Source organism: Pholis gunnellus (assembly GCF_910591455.1).
Source record: "Pholis gunnellus genome assembly, chromosome: 1".
NCBI classification, from domain to species: Eukaryota; Metazoa; Chordata; class Actinopteri; order Perciformes; family Pholidae; genus Pholis; species Pholis gunnellus.
The window spans coordinates 79,667-95,863 of record NC_136528.1 but is presented as its reverse complement, the minus strand read 5'-3'; the positions used below and the strand labels follow the sequence as shown (position 1 = coordinate 95,863).

The 16,197-nt window shown below is 40.8% G+C and overlaps 1 protein-coding gene across 1 annotated transcript; it reads right to left on the bottom strand.

Annotated features, from left to right (window-relative positions):
- Positions 1-2,417: 2,417 nt before the first annotated feature.
- LOC306710904 (annexin A2-B-like) lies at positions 2,418-13,589 on the bottom strand. Its single transcript, XM_079179635.1, has 13 exons — positions 13,495-13,589; positions 11,935-11,996; positions 11,083-11,176; positions 10,267-10,361; positions 10,049-10,162; positions 9,640-9,730; positions 9,385-9,464; positions 9,058-9,117; positions 7,351-7,444; positions 3,433-3,528; positions 3,149-3,207; positions 2,787-2,909; positions 2,418-2,608 (listed from the first exon to the last, which is right to left on the bottom strand). The coding sequence occupies exons 2-13, from the start codon at positions 11,983-11,985 to the stop codon at positions 2,549-2,551; spliced, it is 1,017 nt and encodes a 338-aa protein (XP_079035761.1). The 5' UTR covers positions 11,986-11,996; positions 13,495-13,589; the 3' UTR covers positions 2,418-2,548.
- Between the last annotated feature and the right edge of the window lie 2,608 nt (positions 13,590-16,197).

Below are 16,197 nucleotides of genomic sequence, written 5' to 3'. Positions count from 1 at the left end.
GAGAAGAAGAATCAGCTGCAGGATCAAAGGTGAAATATCTTCAAGAAATGTTTCAGCAACACTTGAGATGTGAAGGTGGATTAATCCTCAACCTGCGCTCCTGCTTTCACCTTCACAGTCCTCCACATGTTGGTTTTCAGAGGAGGAAGACGAGCGGCGCTGTAATTACCGAGGCAGGAGAGGCCGACATGTGGTTCATGCTGGAGTGGCCGTCGTAGTGATTTCTGGGAGCCGCCGGGAGGTTCCGGGGGGGGGGGGGCTGAAAAGGAAGGCCGGCGATGGGATTATGGGAGCATGACGATTGAGGATTCGCTCTGCTTTAAACAAATAACACTCGTGCAGGCCGGCAGATCAACGCTGAGAGCTGAGAGGAGAGCTGATTCATTAACACGACTTCTGTCTGTTTGAGAACAGGATGAAGGTGTTTCTGAGTCTTCATCACCTCCACAGCTTCAGCAGTGTTCAGAGGAACAACACGTGTTGATGCAGCAGCATGAAGATATCTTCTGTTTGTCTTCTTGAGGCTGCTGACAGGAAGTTACACGTCATTCAGGGTTCATGTGTTCATCTAGAGTCCAGAATCCAACAGTCTGAACACCATTATACTTTTTAGCTACTTAGCTACATTGCTAACTAGCGCCAACAGCTGTGCTCCAACAGCCATGCTAGCACTAGCTCACAAAAACAAAGTCAGAACCTAATTTGCATATTGGTGACATCAGCATCATTAGCGTGAAGCTGAGTGGTTGTGAGCAGCTCTGGAAATGAATTATAGTCAAACGTGTTTCAATAATAATAATAATAAACTTCCTCCCTGATGTCTGAACGTCTTAATATCTGGTTTTCTTTCCTCGTCTTCAGTCGGGCCGTCTTCCTCTCTCAGTAGGAACATCTCGTCTTTCTGCAGCAGAAATGCTAATTAGCGACTGTAGCTGGAGGTAAAATTAGCATCTTTAATTAAAAAATTAGCAGCAAACAAACAAAAGAAAACATACGAACGATTAAAGGAAAAACAACCTGGAGGATCTTTTTATCTTCATTAGTGTGAGATTACACAAACACACAACCGATTCAGAACCAGTATCTCCACATCAAAGACTTTGATCCAACAGAGGAACTGAGGAAGACCTTCATGAATAGAGCAACTCCTTCTGATGAAGAACACATTTACTTCTCCTCGTCTTCCTCAAGGCACCGCTGACTGTTATTACCACAGACTGTGCAGAAGAAGGTTATTACACGTTTATTCACAGACTGGATATCAGAAGAGGATGTCGTCATGGTGACGTCTCTCGTTGGTTTGAGTTCGGCATCTCGCCGTCCCAATCTTGGATTTTTTGCAACCAATAAACAGGAAGTGAGCATATCTGGACTGAGGAGGAGTGACGTAGAGACGCCGTATACGTCTCTGGTAGAGACCTGTCAATCACTGTGTAGCCCCGCCCCTAAAGCATCCCCTGCTTTATGGTCTGTTTGACTCTAAATGGACCATCATTTACTAAATGAACATCATGCTGTATTGAAGAAGACTTGAAACTAGAGATTGAGACCATAAACTCATGTTTACAATGTTTACTGAGGTAATAAATCAAGAGAGAAGTAGAGTCATTTTCTCATAGACTTCTATACAACCAGAGGAGTCGCCCCCTGGTGGACACTAGAGAGAATGCAGCTTTAACACATGAAGCTCTGACTTCTCTTTACAGAACTAGAAGTTGCCTCCTGGGCTGAATACAGTCGGGATGAGGAGGAAGTGAGTAAAACAAAGTGATGTACAAACAATAAGAGGGTCAACGACATTTAAAGAAGAAGAGGGGATCAATAACACTCGTGTGTTCTCTATTTCATTGTAGCCGTATTTAAACAACATTGTTCACGTTATATTTGTTTCATAGATACACATTGTTTCCTGGGTCACATGGTCTTCTTTGTCCTGTGTGGAGACTGTTAATGTGTTACTATGACTACACATGTTTAAAATACAGTGAAGGTTAAAAGACGTTCAAAAGTCAAACTTTTCAGCGACTATTTCAAGACGTTGATTAAACGTTTAGACCAGATTTGTAATATTGGCCTCTGAAATGATGATATACTATTATTATCACAATGTAGAGGATGAAAATATTCACTAGTGCAAATCCGGGTGAAATATGTTCTAAATGTAAACGTTTAATCAATGTCTTCAAACTGGAGGAGAAAAAACTCACTTCTGAGTCTTTTCTCCGGGAACCAAAGTCATTTCTTAATGAGTTGGTTCATGAGTAGAAGAAGAGAGAGAACAGAAAGAACACACTTTGGTGTTTTTGAATACTGTGTGTACAAATACTCCTCCAGTGACCTGGTGAGTCCAGTACTGGTACACAGTGAGCCTCTGCTGCCCTCTGCTGGTTCCCTCATCAAACACAAGCAAACACACAAACAGTGGAACGTTTTTATTTCACTGATCTGTTTAATTTAGAGGAAAACACCAAAAGCCTCTAATACTACGGTCATCTGATTATAAACCCAGCGGCCTTCTGGGAAACTGAGTCCACACAGAGTTGAGGTCTCAGTCGTCTCCTCCACACAGACTGAGCAGAGCCTTCTGGTAGTCTCCTTTAGTGTGCTCCTGGACCACGAAGAGACAATAATAATGATTATTATTATTATTAACAATCATAGCCATAACTAATAATACTGATAATGATAATAACAATAATAGTATTAATAATAATGATAATACTATTATTCAGAACAATAGTAATAGTAATAATGTCTCATGGTGTAGTGCTGATGTAAATACTCACAGCAATGGTCTGGTACAGAGATCTCTTGTGCTGCTTCCTGAACTCTGTTCTGATCTTCATCAGGTCGACTTCACAGCGAGACACCATGATCCTGGTCACCACCTTCTCCTTTGCTCCTTTACTCTGCAGATAGACAGAAGAAACAATGATGTATTTATTGTTAATATTACTGAGAGACATTTTACTTCAGTAGAAAAATATGTTACACTTAAAAACGTACCAACTCAATTCAACCTTTTGTATCAAGTCACTAAAGATAAATGTAGTGCAGTGAAGAGATGCAGTGCAAATACTCAAGTAAAATACAAGTACCTCAGAATTGTTCATCAGTATAAAACTTAAGAAAAATGATGAAACTGTACCTTCATGGCTTCATTGAGTCTGTTGGCGAAGTACAGCTGCCTGTTTTCAAAGCACTCCACTGTGAAGAGAAGACAGACGGATATTAAATGTTTCATCACCATCATCCTCTTCAGAGGACTGTTCCACTCTTTGATTCTGGGCTCATGTGAAGACTCAGCCTCCTGTTTGATGTTTTACTTATTGTCATGGTCTCATGTATTAGTCGTTCAGTACTTTCTGTCTGTGTTTTGACTGTTTTATGACAACAGTGGATAAGTCCTGGTCCTGTAGTAGTGTCTGTTACCCAGAGTGAGGAAGGACTTCTCCAGATCTCCCTTCACCTCCTTCCTGATGCTCTCCTTCATGTCGTACGGACTGTAGCTCTTATACCTCTCAAACACTGTCGAGACAAAAAGCACATCAAAAGGGACAACATGAAAAACTTAAAACACACACAGTGTTGTGAATATTCATTTATTTTAACCATTTCCACAATCATTCTCTAACTTTATCAATTAACATACGTAGCTACAAATAGAAACATGTTGGAATTACATGAAGAACGTTGGTGTTAAACATGAAGAACGTTGGTGTTAAACATGAAGAACGTTAGTATTAAACATAAGAACGTTGGTGTTAAACATGAAGAACGTTGGTGTTAAACATGAAGAACGTTGGTGTTAAACATGAAGAACGTTAGTATTAAACATAAGAACGTTGGTGTTAAACATGAAGAACGTTGGTGTTAAACATGAAGAACGTTGGTGTTAAACATAAAGAACGTTAGTATTAAACATAAGAACGTTTTTATTAAACATAAGAACGTTGGTGTTAAACATAAGAACGTTGGTATTAAACATGAAGAACGTTGGTGTTAAACATAAAGAACGTTAGTATTAAACATAAGAACGTTTTTATTAAACATAAGAACGTTGGTGTTAAACATAAGAACGTTGGTATTAAACATATTAACGTTGGTATTAAACATATTAACGTTGGTGTTAAACGCAGTGGCGGGCCGTCAGGGCCTGCAAAGCCTTCTCTGCTGGCCTAAACAGAATCACAAAGTTATAGCTATTTTATAATTTAATATTTTTTCTTAAATACATTTAATTTTTTCTTATATGTATTATAATTTATAAAAATATTTTTCCCATTATCTTATTTTCTCATTGCACAGCTACTGTGCTCCTCAGTTGCTCTGCTTCAGTGCAGCTTGTTTTAAGTAGAGCTTTTATCCAATCAGAGTTCACCTCTGTGTCTCTAGGTAGAAGAGAGGCCCCAGCCTGCAGACTCACCAGTGCTGCCATGTGCAGTTTAAGTTGAATGGGGACGATATTGTTGATTCAACCAATCAGATCTTTAGTTTGGGATTCATGGCCGCACCAGAGCTGTTTGCAGACCTAGTTACGTCAGCTCAGAGTCCAGATGCCTCTCTGCCAGCAAGGTGCAGAGTGTGCTGTGATTGGTCAGTGGGCGGGCACGTGACTATGTGCCCGCGAAACATGATTGCTAGCAGAGCTTTGTAGCAGACAGAGTTCAAGTGGAAATATTTGAAAGACATTTTACCTAGCTTTGTTTTTTTAATATGAAATGGCGGAAGGAGGAGAAACGGATTTAGTGGCGGAGTTACTGGGAACGCTTTTCTCAAGAAGGACATTTCTGAACAAACTGGACAGTAAGAAACACCCCACAGCTAGCAGCCCTGACCAGCCAGGAGAAGGATTTGTATGCAGCGTCAGAAGCGTTGCACATGTTATGGCTGTGAATGTGTTTCATTTTAACTGAGCGTCGGTACTTTTGGAGAGACTCGAGTGGATCTACAACTCACAACCGCGGCCCGCCCTTCGCCGGTCCACGGCCGAAGACGACCACCGAACGCGGTCGAAAACGGACCACCGACCGGCCGCGGAAGACGGACAAGCGACCGGCGGCGGATCCGGTTGGACTTCTTACTGGAACTGATGTACTGGGATTAAACTCTTTGTCAGCATAGACAGCATTTGGTAAGTGAACTTCGTTTGTTTACCTCTACTGTTCATTTGTCTATCGTGACGTTTTTATGAATAGTATTTGAATGGCTCGTGCTCGTGTGGTGGAATGCGTGGATCCGCTGCAGGTCTGCTGGATTGATTTGTTGCTTTGTTGTCATATGAATATATGCGACTGCTCTTGTGAGTTTGTCATTGTGTTACATTGATTTGGACTATATTGTCCGTTAATGAAGCAGCGTCCCATCATGCTCGTATTCATGTATCTGCACATTTTATTTCATTTGTCAAATGTTGCAGTGTTATGTGAATACGCGGCTTTTACACGAAACAAATAATAACCCGTAGCTGTGACGTCATAATGAGGTTATTAGAAGTGGAGAACAGCACTGAAGGCCCAGGTATAAAATCTACGGCCCGCCACTGGTTAAACGTAAGAACGTTGGTGTTAAACATAAGAACGTTGGTATTAAACATAAGAATGTTGGTGTTAAACATAAGAACGTTGGTGTTAAACATGAAGAACGTTGGTGTTAAACATAAAGAACATTGGTATTAAACATAAGAACGTTGGTATTAAACATATTAACGTTGGTGTTAAACATATTAACGTTGGTGTTAAACATATTAACGTTGGTGTTAAACATAAGAACGTTGGTATTAAACATAAGAATGTTGGTGTTAAACATAAGAACGTTGGTATTAAACATAAGAACGTTGGTGTTAAACATGAAGAACGTTGGTGTTAAACATAAGAACATTGGTGTTAAACATAAAGAACATTGGTATTAAACATAAGAACGTTGGTATTAAACATATTAACGTTGGTGTTAAACATATTAACGTTGGTGTTAAACATAAGAACGTTGGTATTAAACATAAGAATGTTGGTGTTAAACATAAAGAACGTTGGTGTTAAACATAAGAACGTTGGTGTTAAACATAAAGAACGTTGGTATTAAACATAAGAATGTTGGTATTAAACATATTAACGTTGGTGTTAAACATATTAACGTTGGTGTTAAACATAAAGAACGTTGGTGTTAAACATAAAGAACGTTGGTGTTAAACATAAAGAACGTTGGTGTTAAACATAAAGAACGTTGGTGTTAAACATAAAGAACGTTGGTATTAAACATAAGAACGTTGGTATTAAACATATTAACGTTGGTGTTAAACATATTAACGTTGGTGTTAAACATAAAGAACGTTGGTGTTAAACATAAAGAACGTTGGTATTAAACATAAAGAACGTTGGTGTTAAACATAAGAACGTTGGTATTAAACATATTAACGTTGGTGTTAAACATAAAGAACGTTGGTGTTAAACATAAAGAACGTTGGTATTAAACATAAAGAACGTTGGTGTTAAACATAAGAACGTTGGTATTAAACATATTAACGTTGGTGTTAAACATAAGAACGTTGGTGTTAAACATAAAGAACGTTGGTGTTAAACATAAAGAACGTTGGTATTAAACATAAAGAACGTTGGTGTTAAACATAAGAACGTTGGTATTAAACATATTAACGTTGGTGTTAAACATAAAGAACGTTGGTGTTAAACATAAAGAACGTTGGTATTAAACATATTAACGTTGGTGTTAAACATAAAGAACGTTGGTGTTAAACATATTAACGTTGGTATTAAACATAGAGAACGTTGGTGTTAAACATAAAGAACGTTGGTATTAAACATATTAACGTTGGTGTTAAACATAAAGAACGTTGGTGTTAAACATATTAACGTTGGTATTAAACATAGAGAACGTTGGTGTTAAACATAAGAACGTTGGTGTTAAACATAAGAACGTTGGTGTTAAACATAAAGAACGTTGGTGTTAAACATATTAACGTTGGTGTTAAACATAAGAACGTTGGTATTAAACATATTAACGTTGGTGTTAAACATATTAACGTTGGTGTTAAACATAAGAACATTGGTGTTAAACATATTAACGTTGGTGTTAAACATATTAACGTTGGTGTTAAACATAAGAACGTTGGTATTAAACATATTAACGTTGGTGTTAAACATATTAACGTTGGTGTTAAACATAAAGAACGTTGTTATTAAACATAAGAACGTTGGTGTTAAACATAAACATAAAAACGTTGATATTACACATAAAAACATTGGTATGAAACATAAAATAAATATGAAATGTGGTGATGGTAAAATGCGGTGAATCTGTATCTAAATGTGCTGTGGTGTTGTAGGTGTAGTTCACCTTTCTGCAGGTGAGGGACGCTCCTCTGAGCCATGATGGAGATCCAGGTGTTCACGTCGGTTCCCTTCCTGTTCACCCCGGCTTCATACAGACACTAAGAGGTTCACACATAACAAAAAGATCACGGTCAAAATCACTCCACGGTACTGAGGTTTAAAGAATAGTGAAGCGTTTCCGATCACTTGTGCTTTATTGATATATGGATGGCTCATAACTCTTTAATACCTAGCCCTATTTTTAGGCCTCTGCTCAAAAATTGCATACCCATACCAAAAAGACTGTAATTCTGTAACTGCAAGGTCTATTTGAATAATTTTGATATTTTAATAAAGGTAACACTTGTGAGATGTGTTCAGATGTGTAAATATCAGTGTATATATTACTGGTTAAGAGTAAATGAAGATGGCACACAGCTCAAATTGAAAAGTTTCAGGTTCGCCTGAAAGAAAAAGCACTTTTATTGTTGTTTTTTTCTTGAAATGAGGCCCTGGCTAGCCTAAAACCTCTCCCAAATCATAGCACATGTCAGTAGTTTCTAAAAAAAATGTGGCTTTGATAAAGTGAAGCAAAGAAAAGTTTTAGTACAGAGAGGTCAGACGAGGTCAAGCAAAATTGTCATTTTGGAACCAGCTGTTCCAGCTGTTCCATTGTACTTTTATATACTATATAACTATATATTTCACTTGTTTTACCACTAATAGTGTTCAATCTATCCAAATACAGCAGTTTGGCATCATGTTGACAGCCTGAATCCTCTCAGAGCCTGTGAACCATGGATCCATCCTCGTCTAACTGCAGTCTGCGTGTGTCTATGTGAGACTTTCTCAGCCTATGATTGGTCGATTTCAGAGTATGACACCTCGTTCGACGCGTAAGAGTCTAAAAAAAATGGTGGGCATAAGCTGGTGTTGATTGACAGAATCATTAGCCAGTAAAAATAAGAAATGCACCGTGCGTCGCCGAGCATAAAATCCGATACGCCGAAAGTGAAATCCCTACCCCCCCGGTCCCCCAAGCCTGTCTGGCCCCCTTTCTTCAGGAAACAGATGAGAAACACACAGGATATCCGTCGAAGCCATATTTGAATCGAAATAAGCGGGGATTTATCCGTTCTCATCAAGAAAATCAGCTCAAGGTGAGAAGCATTTATGATTATTGGCGGTGGTGCTTGTTGGCTGTATCTCTGTAACGGTTTCACGGAGAGAAATTCTGAAGATGTCTCTGGATTCTGTGTCGAATTGTCGTGCTTTCTGATGTATTGGTCGGCCGTGTTAGCCGTTAGCTTTTTGTTCGTAGCCTTGTCCGGACTGCGTAGTTCGCCGAGTCATGGCGACAAATACGTGATATTGTGGTACATCTTCTAGTTGATTATAGTAGTTTGTGTATAATTGTGTTTGCAGTGTGTAAAATGGCTTTGAAGTTATTGTTACCCAGAATCTCTTCGTTAAGTGTGTATATAACGTGTGTAGCATTCATTATATTTGTTTCTGAAAAGTGCATTCTACGACACTCCCCTCGCTAAACTGTCTCGCTGGAACCCCAAACGGTCCTCGCTCGGTACCCAGAGCATCATTTATTGATTACTGAGTGTTTACAGGAGAAAAGCTCCACAGCATTGTGGCATTTGGGGCTTTTTATAAAATCTCTTCTACTGTCGTTTGGGAGTTTTGAAGTTGGTCCTTTAAATATCCAGGTGGGTCGACTCACTCTGGCGTCCTCGTCAATCTTCTCATAGTCCACCACATTAGAAGGTTCGTCTCTCTTTGTCTGTAAATCAAGAAAATATCACGTCACTGTTGAAAATGTTGAAACTTCAGTAGAACTGTTTGTTAGAGCGAATACCATATATATACAAATACATGCTAATACCACACTGTAAAAACACTAGTACAGTAGAAGTACTAGTACCACGTATGATGAAATCAGTACCAGAGTATTTTACATTCTCTTCTGTATCAAATGTTTGATGCATTGAGAAGCATTGAGAGCCTTAAACACAGATAATGAAGACGAGGGACCGTTAGTCTGAGCTACCTGAACCAGCGCCAGCAGCAGTTTAGCAAAGTCTCCCGATGTGTCTCCTGCTACGTCTTTGTCCACCTCCTTCTTAAACACTGCAGAGACAAATAAAGAGATATGAGCGTTAGCTACTGTTAGCCTCAGACCAACTAGCTTTGTATGTAGCTGATGATACAACTTAGCTAAAAACACAGAGTGTTGCTGATGTTTTGTAACCACTTTAATTCTTAACTTCTTCATTTCAGATTTACTGGTTCTGTCCAAACGTACTCTCTTTGTAAACCTTCTTGATCTCCTCCAGTTCTTTGTTGTTTCTGGAGCAGACGATCTCGATCAGGGTTTCCTCGTCCGTCCCCAGTCCCTGAAACCACAACCAGCAGCTCAGATAGAAGCTCTTTGAGAGACATCTGATTGGTCAAAGCAAACCGGCTTTTCATTAAATACTGATGTCTCAAAGTAGATTAGCATCTGATTTTACTGTTAGCTACCTTCAAATGCTTTCACACTTTCTACACAGTAACTCGTTCAGTGCATCATGTTTGACTTTTAATGAAATATTTGGATGATAGAAATGGAACCATGAGTGAGTTTTACTGCAGTAAAGTACTGAGTACTGTCCTCCTGTACTTGTGTACTTGTGTACTCTTGTACTCGTATACTGAGTTCTGCTGACTCTGACCTTCATGGAGGCTTTGAGCTCAGATGCGTCGTACTGAGCGGTGGTCTTCATCAGACCCAACATCAGAGCCTCTAGAGGACCGGACAGCGCCCCCTTCAGGGCCGTCATCAGATCCTGAAACGGGGACACAAACGTCTCTGTGACCACAAAGTGACACTAAAGCAGAAAGAAGCAGCAGCTGTGTCTTCATGTTCTGATTCAGGCAGAAAGGTCCGAACCTTCTTGGCGATGCGTTCGTACTCGAAGGCGATCTCTCTCCGCTGCTCTCCGCTGCGTCGGGTCAGGATGTCGATGACGGTCTGCTCGTCTACTCCTGCACAACCAGGATTCAGGTTTAACTTCAAAAGAGGTTCAATACATTCAATCTAATAATGGAAACTATTAAACTGAACTCAAAATATCCATCATGTGTAGGTTTACTTCTACTGACTCAATGTACATTAATATAAATATGAATATAGAATAATCAATGACACATGCATTAAAGCCGAAAGGGGCCATTTGACCAAGGAACCAGTTCAACCCTGAACAGAAGGACCTTTACTGTCACTAGTCCACTGTGATGATATACATATATATATATATATATATATATATATATATGTTCTATAGCAGATAAAGACAGAACGGTAAACAGCCTTTTGACGGCTGCAGTAGTCTTTGGAATTCACGACGTCACGGTTAAGATACATATTTTACATTGAGATAGTAGACAGTGAGGGGTTAAAAGAAGGCCTGCGTTCATATTTATATATATTTATATATATATACATATATATATATATATGAACACAGAGAGGAGAAGCTTTGACATCAGCACACACAGGAGACTTCATTCCTCGAGACCTAGACGACAGACGATGAAATCAATGATCTGAACCTTTAGTGTCTGGTTGACAGGAAGTAACTGTGTGTTCTGAACTGAACCCACAGCTCTGTTGGATGAATGTTGTTTGTATTCTGAAGACCAGCGATCCAGACTCTAGTCTGATGTAAACGTTACATAAATCTGAGATATGCAGAGACTCTCTCACCTTTAGTCTTGATGGCCGTCTCGATCCTGGCGGCGTCTTTGGCCGGGTCGAAGTCTCGTACCGGCACCACGGTGGGGAATTTAGGCTCCACTTCCTACCGAGGACAGAGACATGACATCATCTAAACTTCCTTTAAATAGCAGATAACAAAGAGACTCTGATCCAGTCACAGGGGGGCAGTACAGGTGGGAATGCACCCGAGAGGAAGTGAGGTCCGATCGCTGGGTCACTAATGACCTCGTTCTTCTAGCAGTGAGGCCATGATCCTGTCTTTGGCCACATTGAAGGGACTCAGTGGGCTTCCTCTGCATGATATAACAGACTTGGACCTGGACACTGGGATCAGGTCTGAACAGACTTGGACCTGGACACTGGGATCAGGTCTGAACAGACTTGGACCTGGACACTGGGATCAGGTCTGAACAGACTTGGACCTGGACACTGGGATCAGGTCTGAACAGACTTGGACCTGGACACTGGGATCAGGTGAGGATCAGGTGTGGACTTAGGAAAGGAGCTGGTTGACCTCGGTCCTGTGTTTGTTTGAACTTTCTCTCTCTTTATTCTTCATCATTTCTTTTGTTCCACAAACGACCACATTGTGTGATTCTACGTGACTCATTGATCAGCCTTCAGGTTATCAGGTGAACTGTGGGCGGAGAACAAACCACACCTTTATCTGCTCTACGAGGGCAGTAAAGATATGACAGCATGGACATGTGTGTCCTGATATAATATATATATATATATATATACTGTGTATATACACAGTATATATATATATATATATACTGTGTATATACACAGTATATATATATATATATATATAAATATGTTTCCTGTGTGACTCACCGCTCCATACGACAGCGTCAGCTGACCCAGAAACTCAGACACCATCGCCATGTTGAGTCGACCTGCAGGGAGGAAACACAGACCACTTCTGTGACATCATCATCATCATCATCATCATCATCATCACTTCTCTTGTGATGAATTCTTTCTCAGGATTCACTGAAGAACAGGAGGATGAAGAGGATTCTTCTGCTGATTCTTTTCTGGTCGATCAACGACTCGTTTGCTCTGAGAGACTCCAGAGAAAAGCTGCTGAATGTCTTTCAAATGTATTTAATTATCTTTTCATAGAACCAGGAAACTCTTTGAGAAGCTGCAACCAGCAGATGTTTGAGTTTGAAAAGTGAGTCAGCTGGTTCTCAGAAGAATTGATAGTGAACGATTAATGTTCTGTCAGTAGACTCGTGAATGAATGAAAGGACGACCAGAGGTTCATGGAGACGTGAGAACCAACGTTTCTCCAAAAGTCTGAACACAGAATCCAGCAGAGAGTGTGTTTGATTTATGGACCAGGACGTGCTGAGGGTGGGGCAGCAGATAAGAGAGGTCACAAAGCACACACACACACACACACACACACACACATCTGAAGACGTATGGAGGCTGCTATGTAACACACACACACCACACACACTGTAAAGTGTTACGTAATTATGAACCCATAAACCGTGAAGTTATCGTGATTTAATATATTTAAGAAGAACTGGAACGCTCTCTCGACCTTTGACACTTGTGAAAGCGTTACCTAGCAACAGTTTAAAGGAACTCGACCATCTCAAATATTATTATATTATTATTATATTATTATTATATTATTATATCATCTCACATTTTAGATTTAGATGAAACTAGAAACAAGTAGAGTTTTGTTGAAGAGCATCAACTGTGTTCTTATCGTGCATGTTGGTGTTAAACTACAGAGTGTTGCATTGTGGGTTCAAGGATGTGAGCTCTGTTACTAGTGAGTCACACGCTCCTGGTCCTGGTCCTGGTCCTGGTCCTGGTAAATGAACCCAGAAGTCTTTTCCTTTGTTTTTAAGCACTGAAAGTAAAAGAGACTGAAACAGAACATGTTGTTCTCATGAAGCCGTCTCGTCAGGCGGCTCTCATTCGTCTCTAAGTCTCTCCAGCTGTGTAGACAAAGACTCAGAACAGACTGTGGTGAGTCTTTTTCTCTGATTCCTGAATGTTTATGAATGATTTCATTTTGTTGTTCGTGTCTTTTTTCAGGACCTCCAGGACCAGGACCAGGACCAGGAGCAGCCGGTCCAGATGAACGTTGGACTGCTGCTGTTTCTGTTTAGTTTCTGATCCTCCCTCTGAATATGACATGAACGTGATACTCTGTAATGACAGGAGGCCACAGAGGGTCTGCAGACTGCAGCCGGACGCTCGTATCACATCACACGAGTCTCTGAGGAGACGTGAGCTCTGATTCTCCACCGACTCACTGACACTCAATGACGAGGTTAAAATACCAAAAACACCTGAATGCTGTGTGTTGTGTTGGAGATACGTGTTCTCTTGGTGAAGCTGTGAGAGTGTTTTCTGTTTTCTTACCTTTAACAGAAGCAGCAGCAGTGAGGCAGCGAGCAGCAGCAGCTCCGTTATGATCCAGGACAGGACAGGGTGTGGTGTTTAAATAGCAGCTCACACACACACACTCACACACACACACACACACTCTCACACACACACACACACACTCTCACACTCACACACACACACTCTCACACACACACACACTCACACTCACACTCACACTCACACTCACACTCACACACACACACACACACACACACACACACACACGGTCTGAGTGGATGACTCAGTGGACAAAACTTTTACACATCATTCTGAACAAACGGTCATAAATTCCTCCTGAGCTTCGCCTGCTTCCTGCTGCTTCCTGGTTGTTTGGGCCGGAGTCCATGAACGTACACGAGGACGTGTGAAACACTTTAATCTCTCTGTTTCTGAATCAGAGCTGGTAGTTGATGAGTTGATGCTGATTGCAGGACTCCGTTCATTCAGACGCTGCTGCTCTGGATCTTCAGGAACAGACTGTGTGTCTATGCAGGAACTTAACAAATGACTCAACTAGTAAAGACTGTAGTTGGTGTGTAAATCTGTTGCTAGGATACCTGTTACCTCCGCTAGCGTAGCTTCCAAACGTCGTCTGAGAGGCTGAAAGATAAAGTCTGTGTGCATACAAAGCTGTGTTTGAGGAAAATATCTCACTATGCTAAGCTAACTGGCGTTACGTTAGCGTTAGAACTTTGAATCATTTCAGGTTGGTTGATGTATTTTGGATTTGAAATCATTATTAAACTTCACTGATCAATACCACCCCCTTTACTCTTCAGATATTAGCATGCTAGCGTTAGCTTTGTCCTGCAGTGATTCACCTGCAGACTAACCTGATGCTGTACGAGGGGGCGGGGCTTACTGCGACCTAAAGACTTTGATCAGATCAATAAAACTGCTCCCCAGCACACCCTCTTTATCAGCCACTGTCTAGATAAGTAGTTAAATCACCTCCTGCTAGTCTCTTTTAAACTCTGTACCTTCACATTTAAAGCTGGACTCAACTGTTGATGAACTTCACAACAGGAAGTCAGAGACACAGCTGACTGCTCAGTGTTGAAGCTGCTGGTGGAGAATCAGCCTTACATAGTCTGTGCATTGGTCCCTCAGATCAGTATCAGATCCTCAGCTACACACTGGAACACGTCAGGCTTCTGTATCTCGCTCTACTTCCTGTCTGAACGTCCTCCCCAGGATCAGGATCAGGAACTCTCTGCATTAGTCACGTGACTCCTACACTCACAGTCGCTCTCTTGGTGCAACTCTCGTGAGATGGTTGGGGTCAGGCTTTGACCCTGGATGGTAAAGGTTAAGTTAGCCCCCCCCCCCTTGTGGTTGTGGTGGTTGGGCTTTTTCACTAAGAATATGATATGTTTAATATGAACCTCTGATCAGCTGGTCTCTGCATTCTTTCCTCGGTTACATAACGCATAACTCTTGACTTCCAGAGGAAACTCAGTGTTGATGGTGAGGAAGCTCTATTGTTCTCTGTTTCTCCTCTCAAGACCTGACATGTGAATCTTCATGTTTTCAGTGCCGTAACTCTTCATTTTACGGGGACCTGAATTGTTTTTCTTCTTCTGCAGAAAGGACGAGGCTGCAGAAGAACTCTGACAGAAGTATGGCTTCAGATTTAGGGAGGAACCACTACAGTGGTGGCTGTCAGGGCCTGCAAAGCCTTCTCTGCTGGTCTAAACAGAATCACAAAGTTATATCTATTTTATAATTTAATAATGTTTCTTAAATACACTACATGTATCATAATTTATATAAATATTTGTCCCATTATCTTATGTTCTCATTGCACAGCTACTGTGCTCCTCAGCTGCTCTGCTTCAGTGCAGCTTGTTTTAAGTAGAGCTTTGATCCAATCAGAGTTCACCTCTGTGTCTCTAGGTAGAAGAGAGGCCCCAGGCCTGCAGACTCACCAGTGAATCCATGTGCAGCTTAAGTGAATGGGGACGATGTTGTTGATCGTCATAGTCTTCAACCAATCAGATCTTTAGTTTGAGATTTTTAGACGGGCCAGAGCGGCCTGCAGGCCTACAGCTACGTCAGCATTAGCAGCAGCGCCGCAGTGAGATTCTGTGCTGTGATTGGTCAGTGGGCGAGCACGTGACTATTTTGAAACGAAATTTACAGCAGAGGCTTAGTCGAGTAGTGAGAGTTCATATTGAAAGATATGGATGAAATTATGATATTTTTTGCATTTTGCTTGGTGTAGATTATTATTTTTTTACCTAGCTTTGTTTTTTAACACTCAACGGCTGAAGGAGGAGAAACGGATTAGTGAGTTGGGATTAAACTCTTTGTCAACAATGATCAGCATTTGGTAAGTCAACTGGTTTGTTTTTTTACATCTAATATCTGAATAGCTCTTGAGTGTGTAGCAGAATGCATGTTGCTGCTGTTGTTTTTCCGTTAAGCTAGTTAGCCTAGCCTCCCGGAACACTTGCGGGGCATCAGCTGTTGTTGTTCCGGTTCAGAGGTCACACAGACCGCTGTCTCCTAGTGAGCGCAGGAAACATTATATTTCCTACAATTTAAGCTTCTGCATTTTCCAAATGTTCAAATTCAAACGTATTCCTCGGTTTGTAAGCCTCGTACGAACGGTGTAATACAAATATGTAACGTTATATAGTTTCAGCCCTAGAAACTAATAATAACCATAGCTGT

Coding starts and splice junctions, on each gene's coding strand:
- LOC306710904 (XM_079179635.1), bottom strand. CDS start 11,985: ATGGCGATGGTGTCTGAGTTTCTGGGTCAGCTGACGCTGTCGTATGGA. Junction 11,177..11,934: donor TGACGCTGTCGTATGGAGCG/GTGAGTCACACA, acceptor TGTCCTCGGTAG/GAAGTGGAGCCTAAATTCCC. Junction 3,208..3,432: donor GAAGTCCTTCCTCACTCTGG/GTAACAGACACT, acceptor TTCTCTTCACAG/TGGAGTGCTTTGAAAACAGG.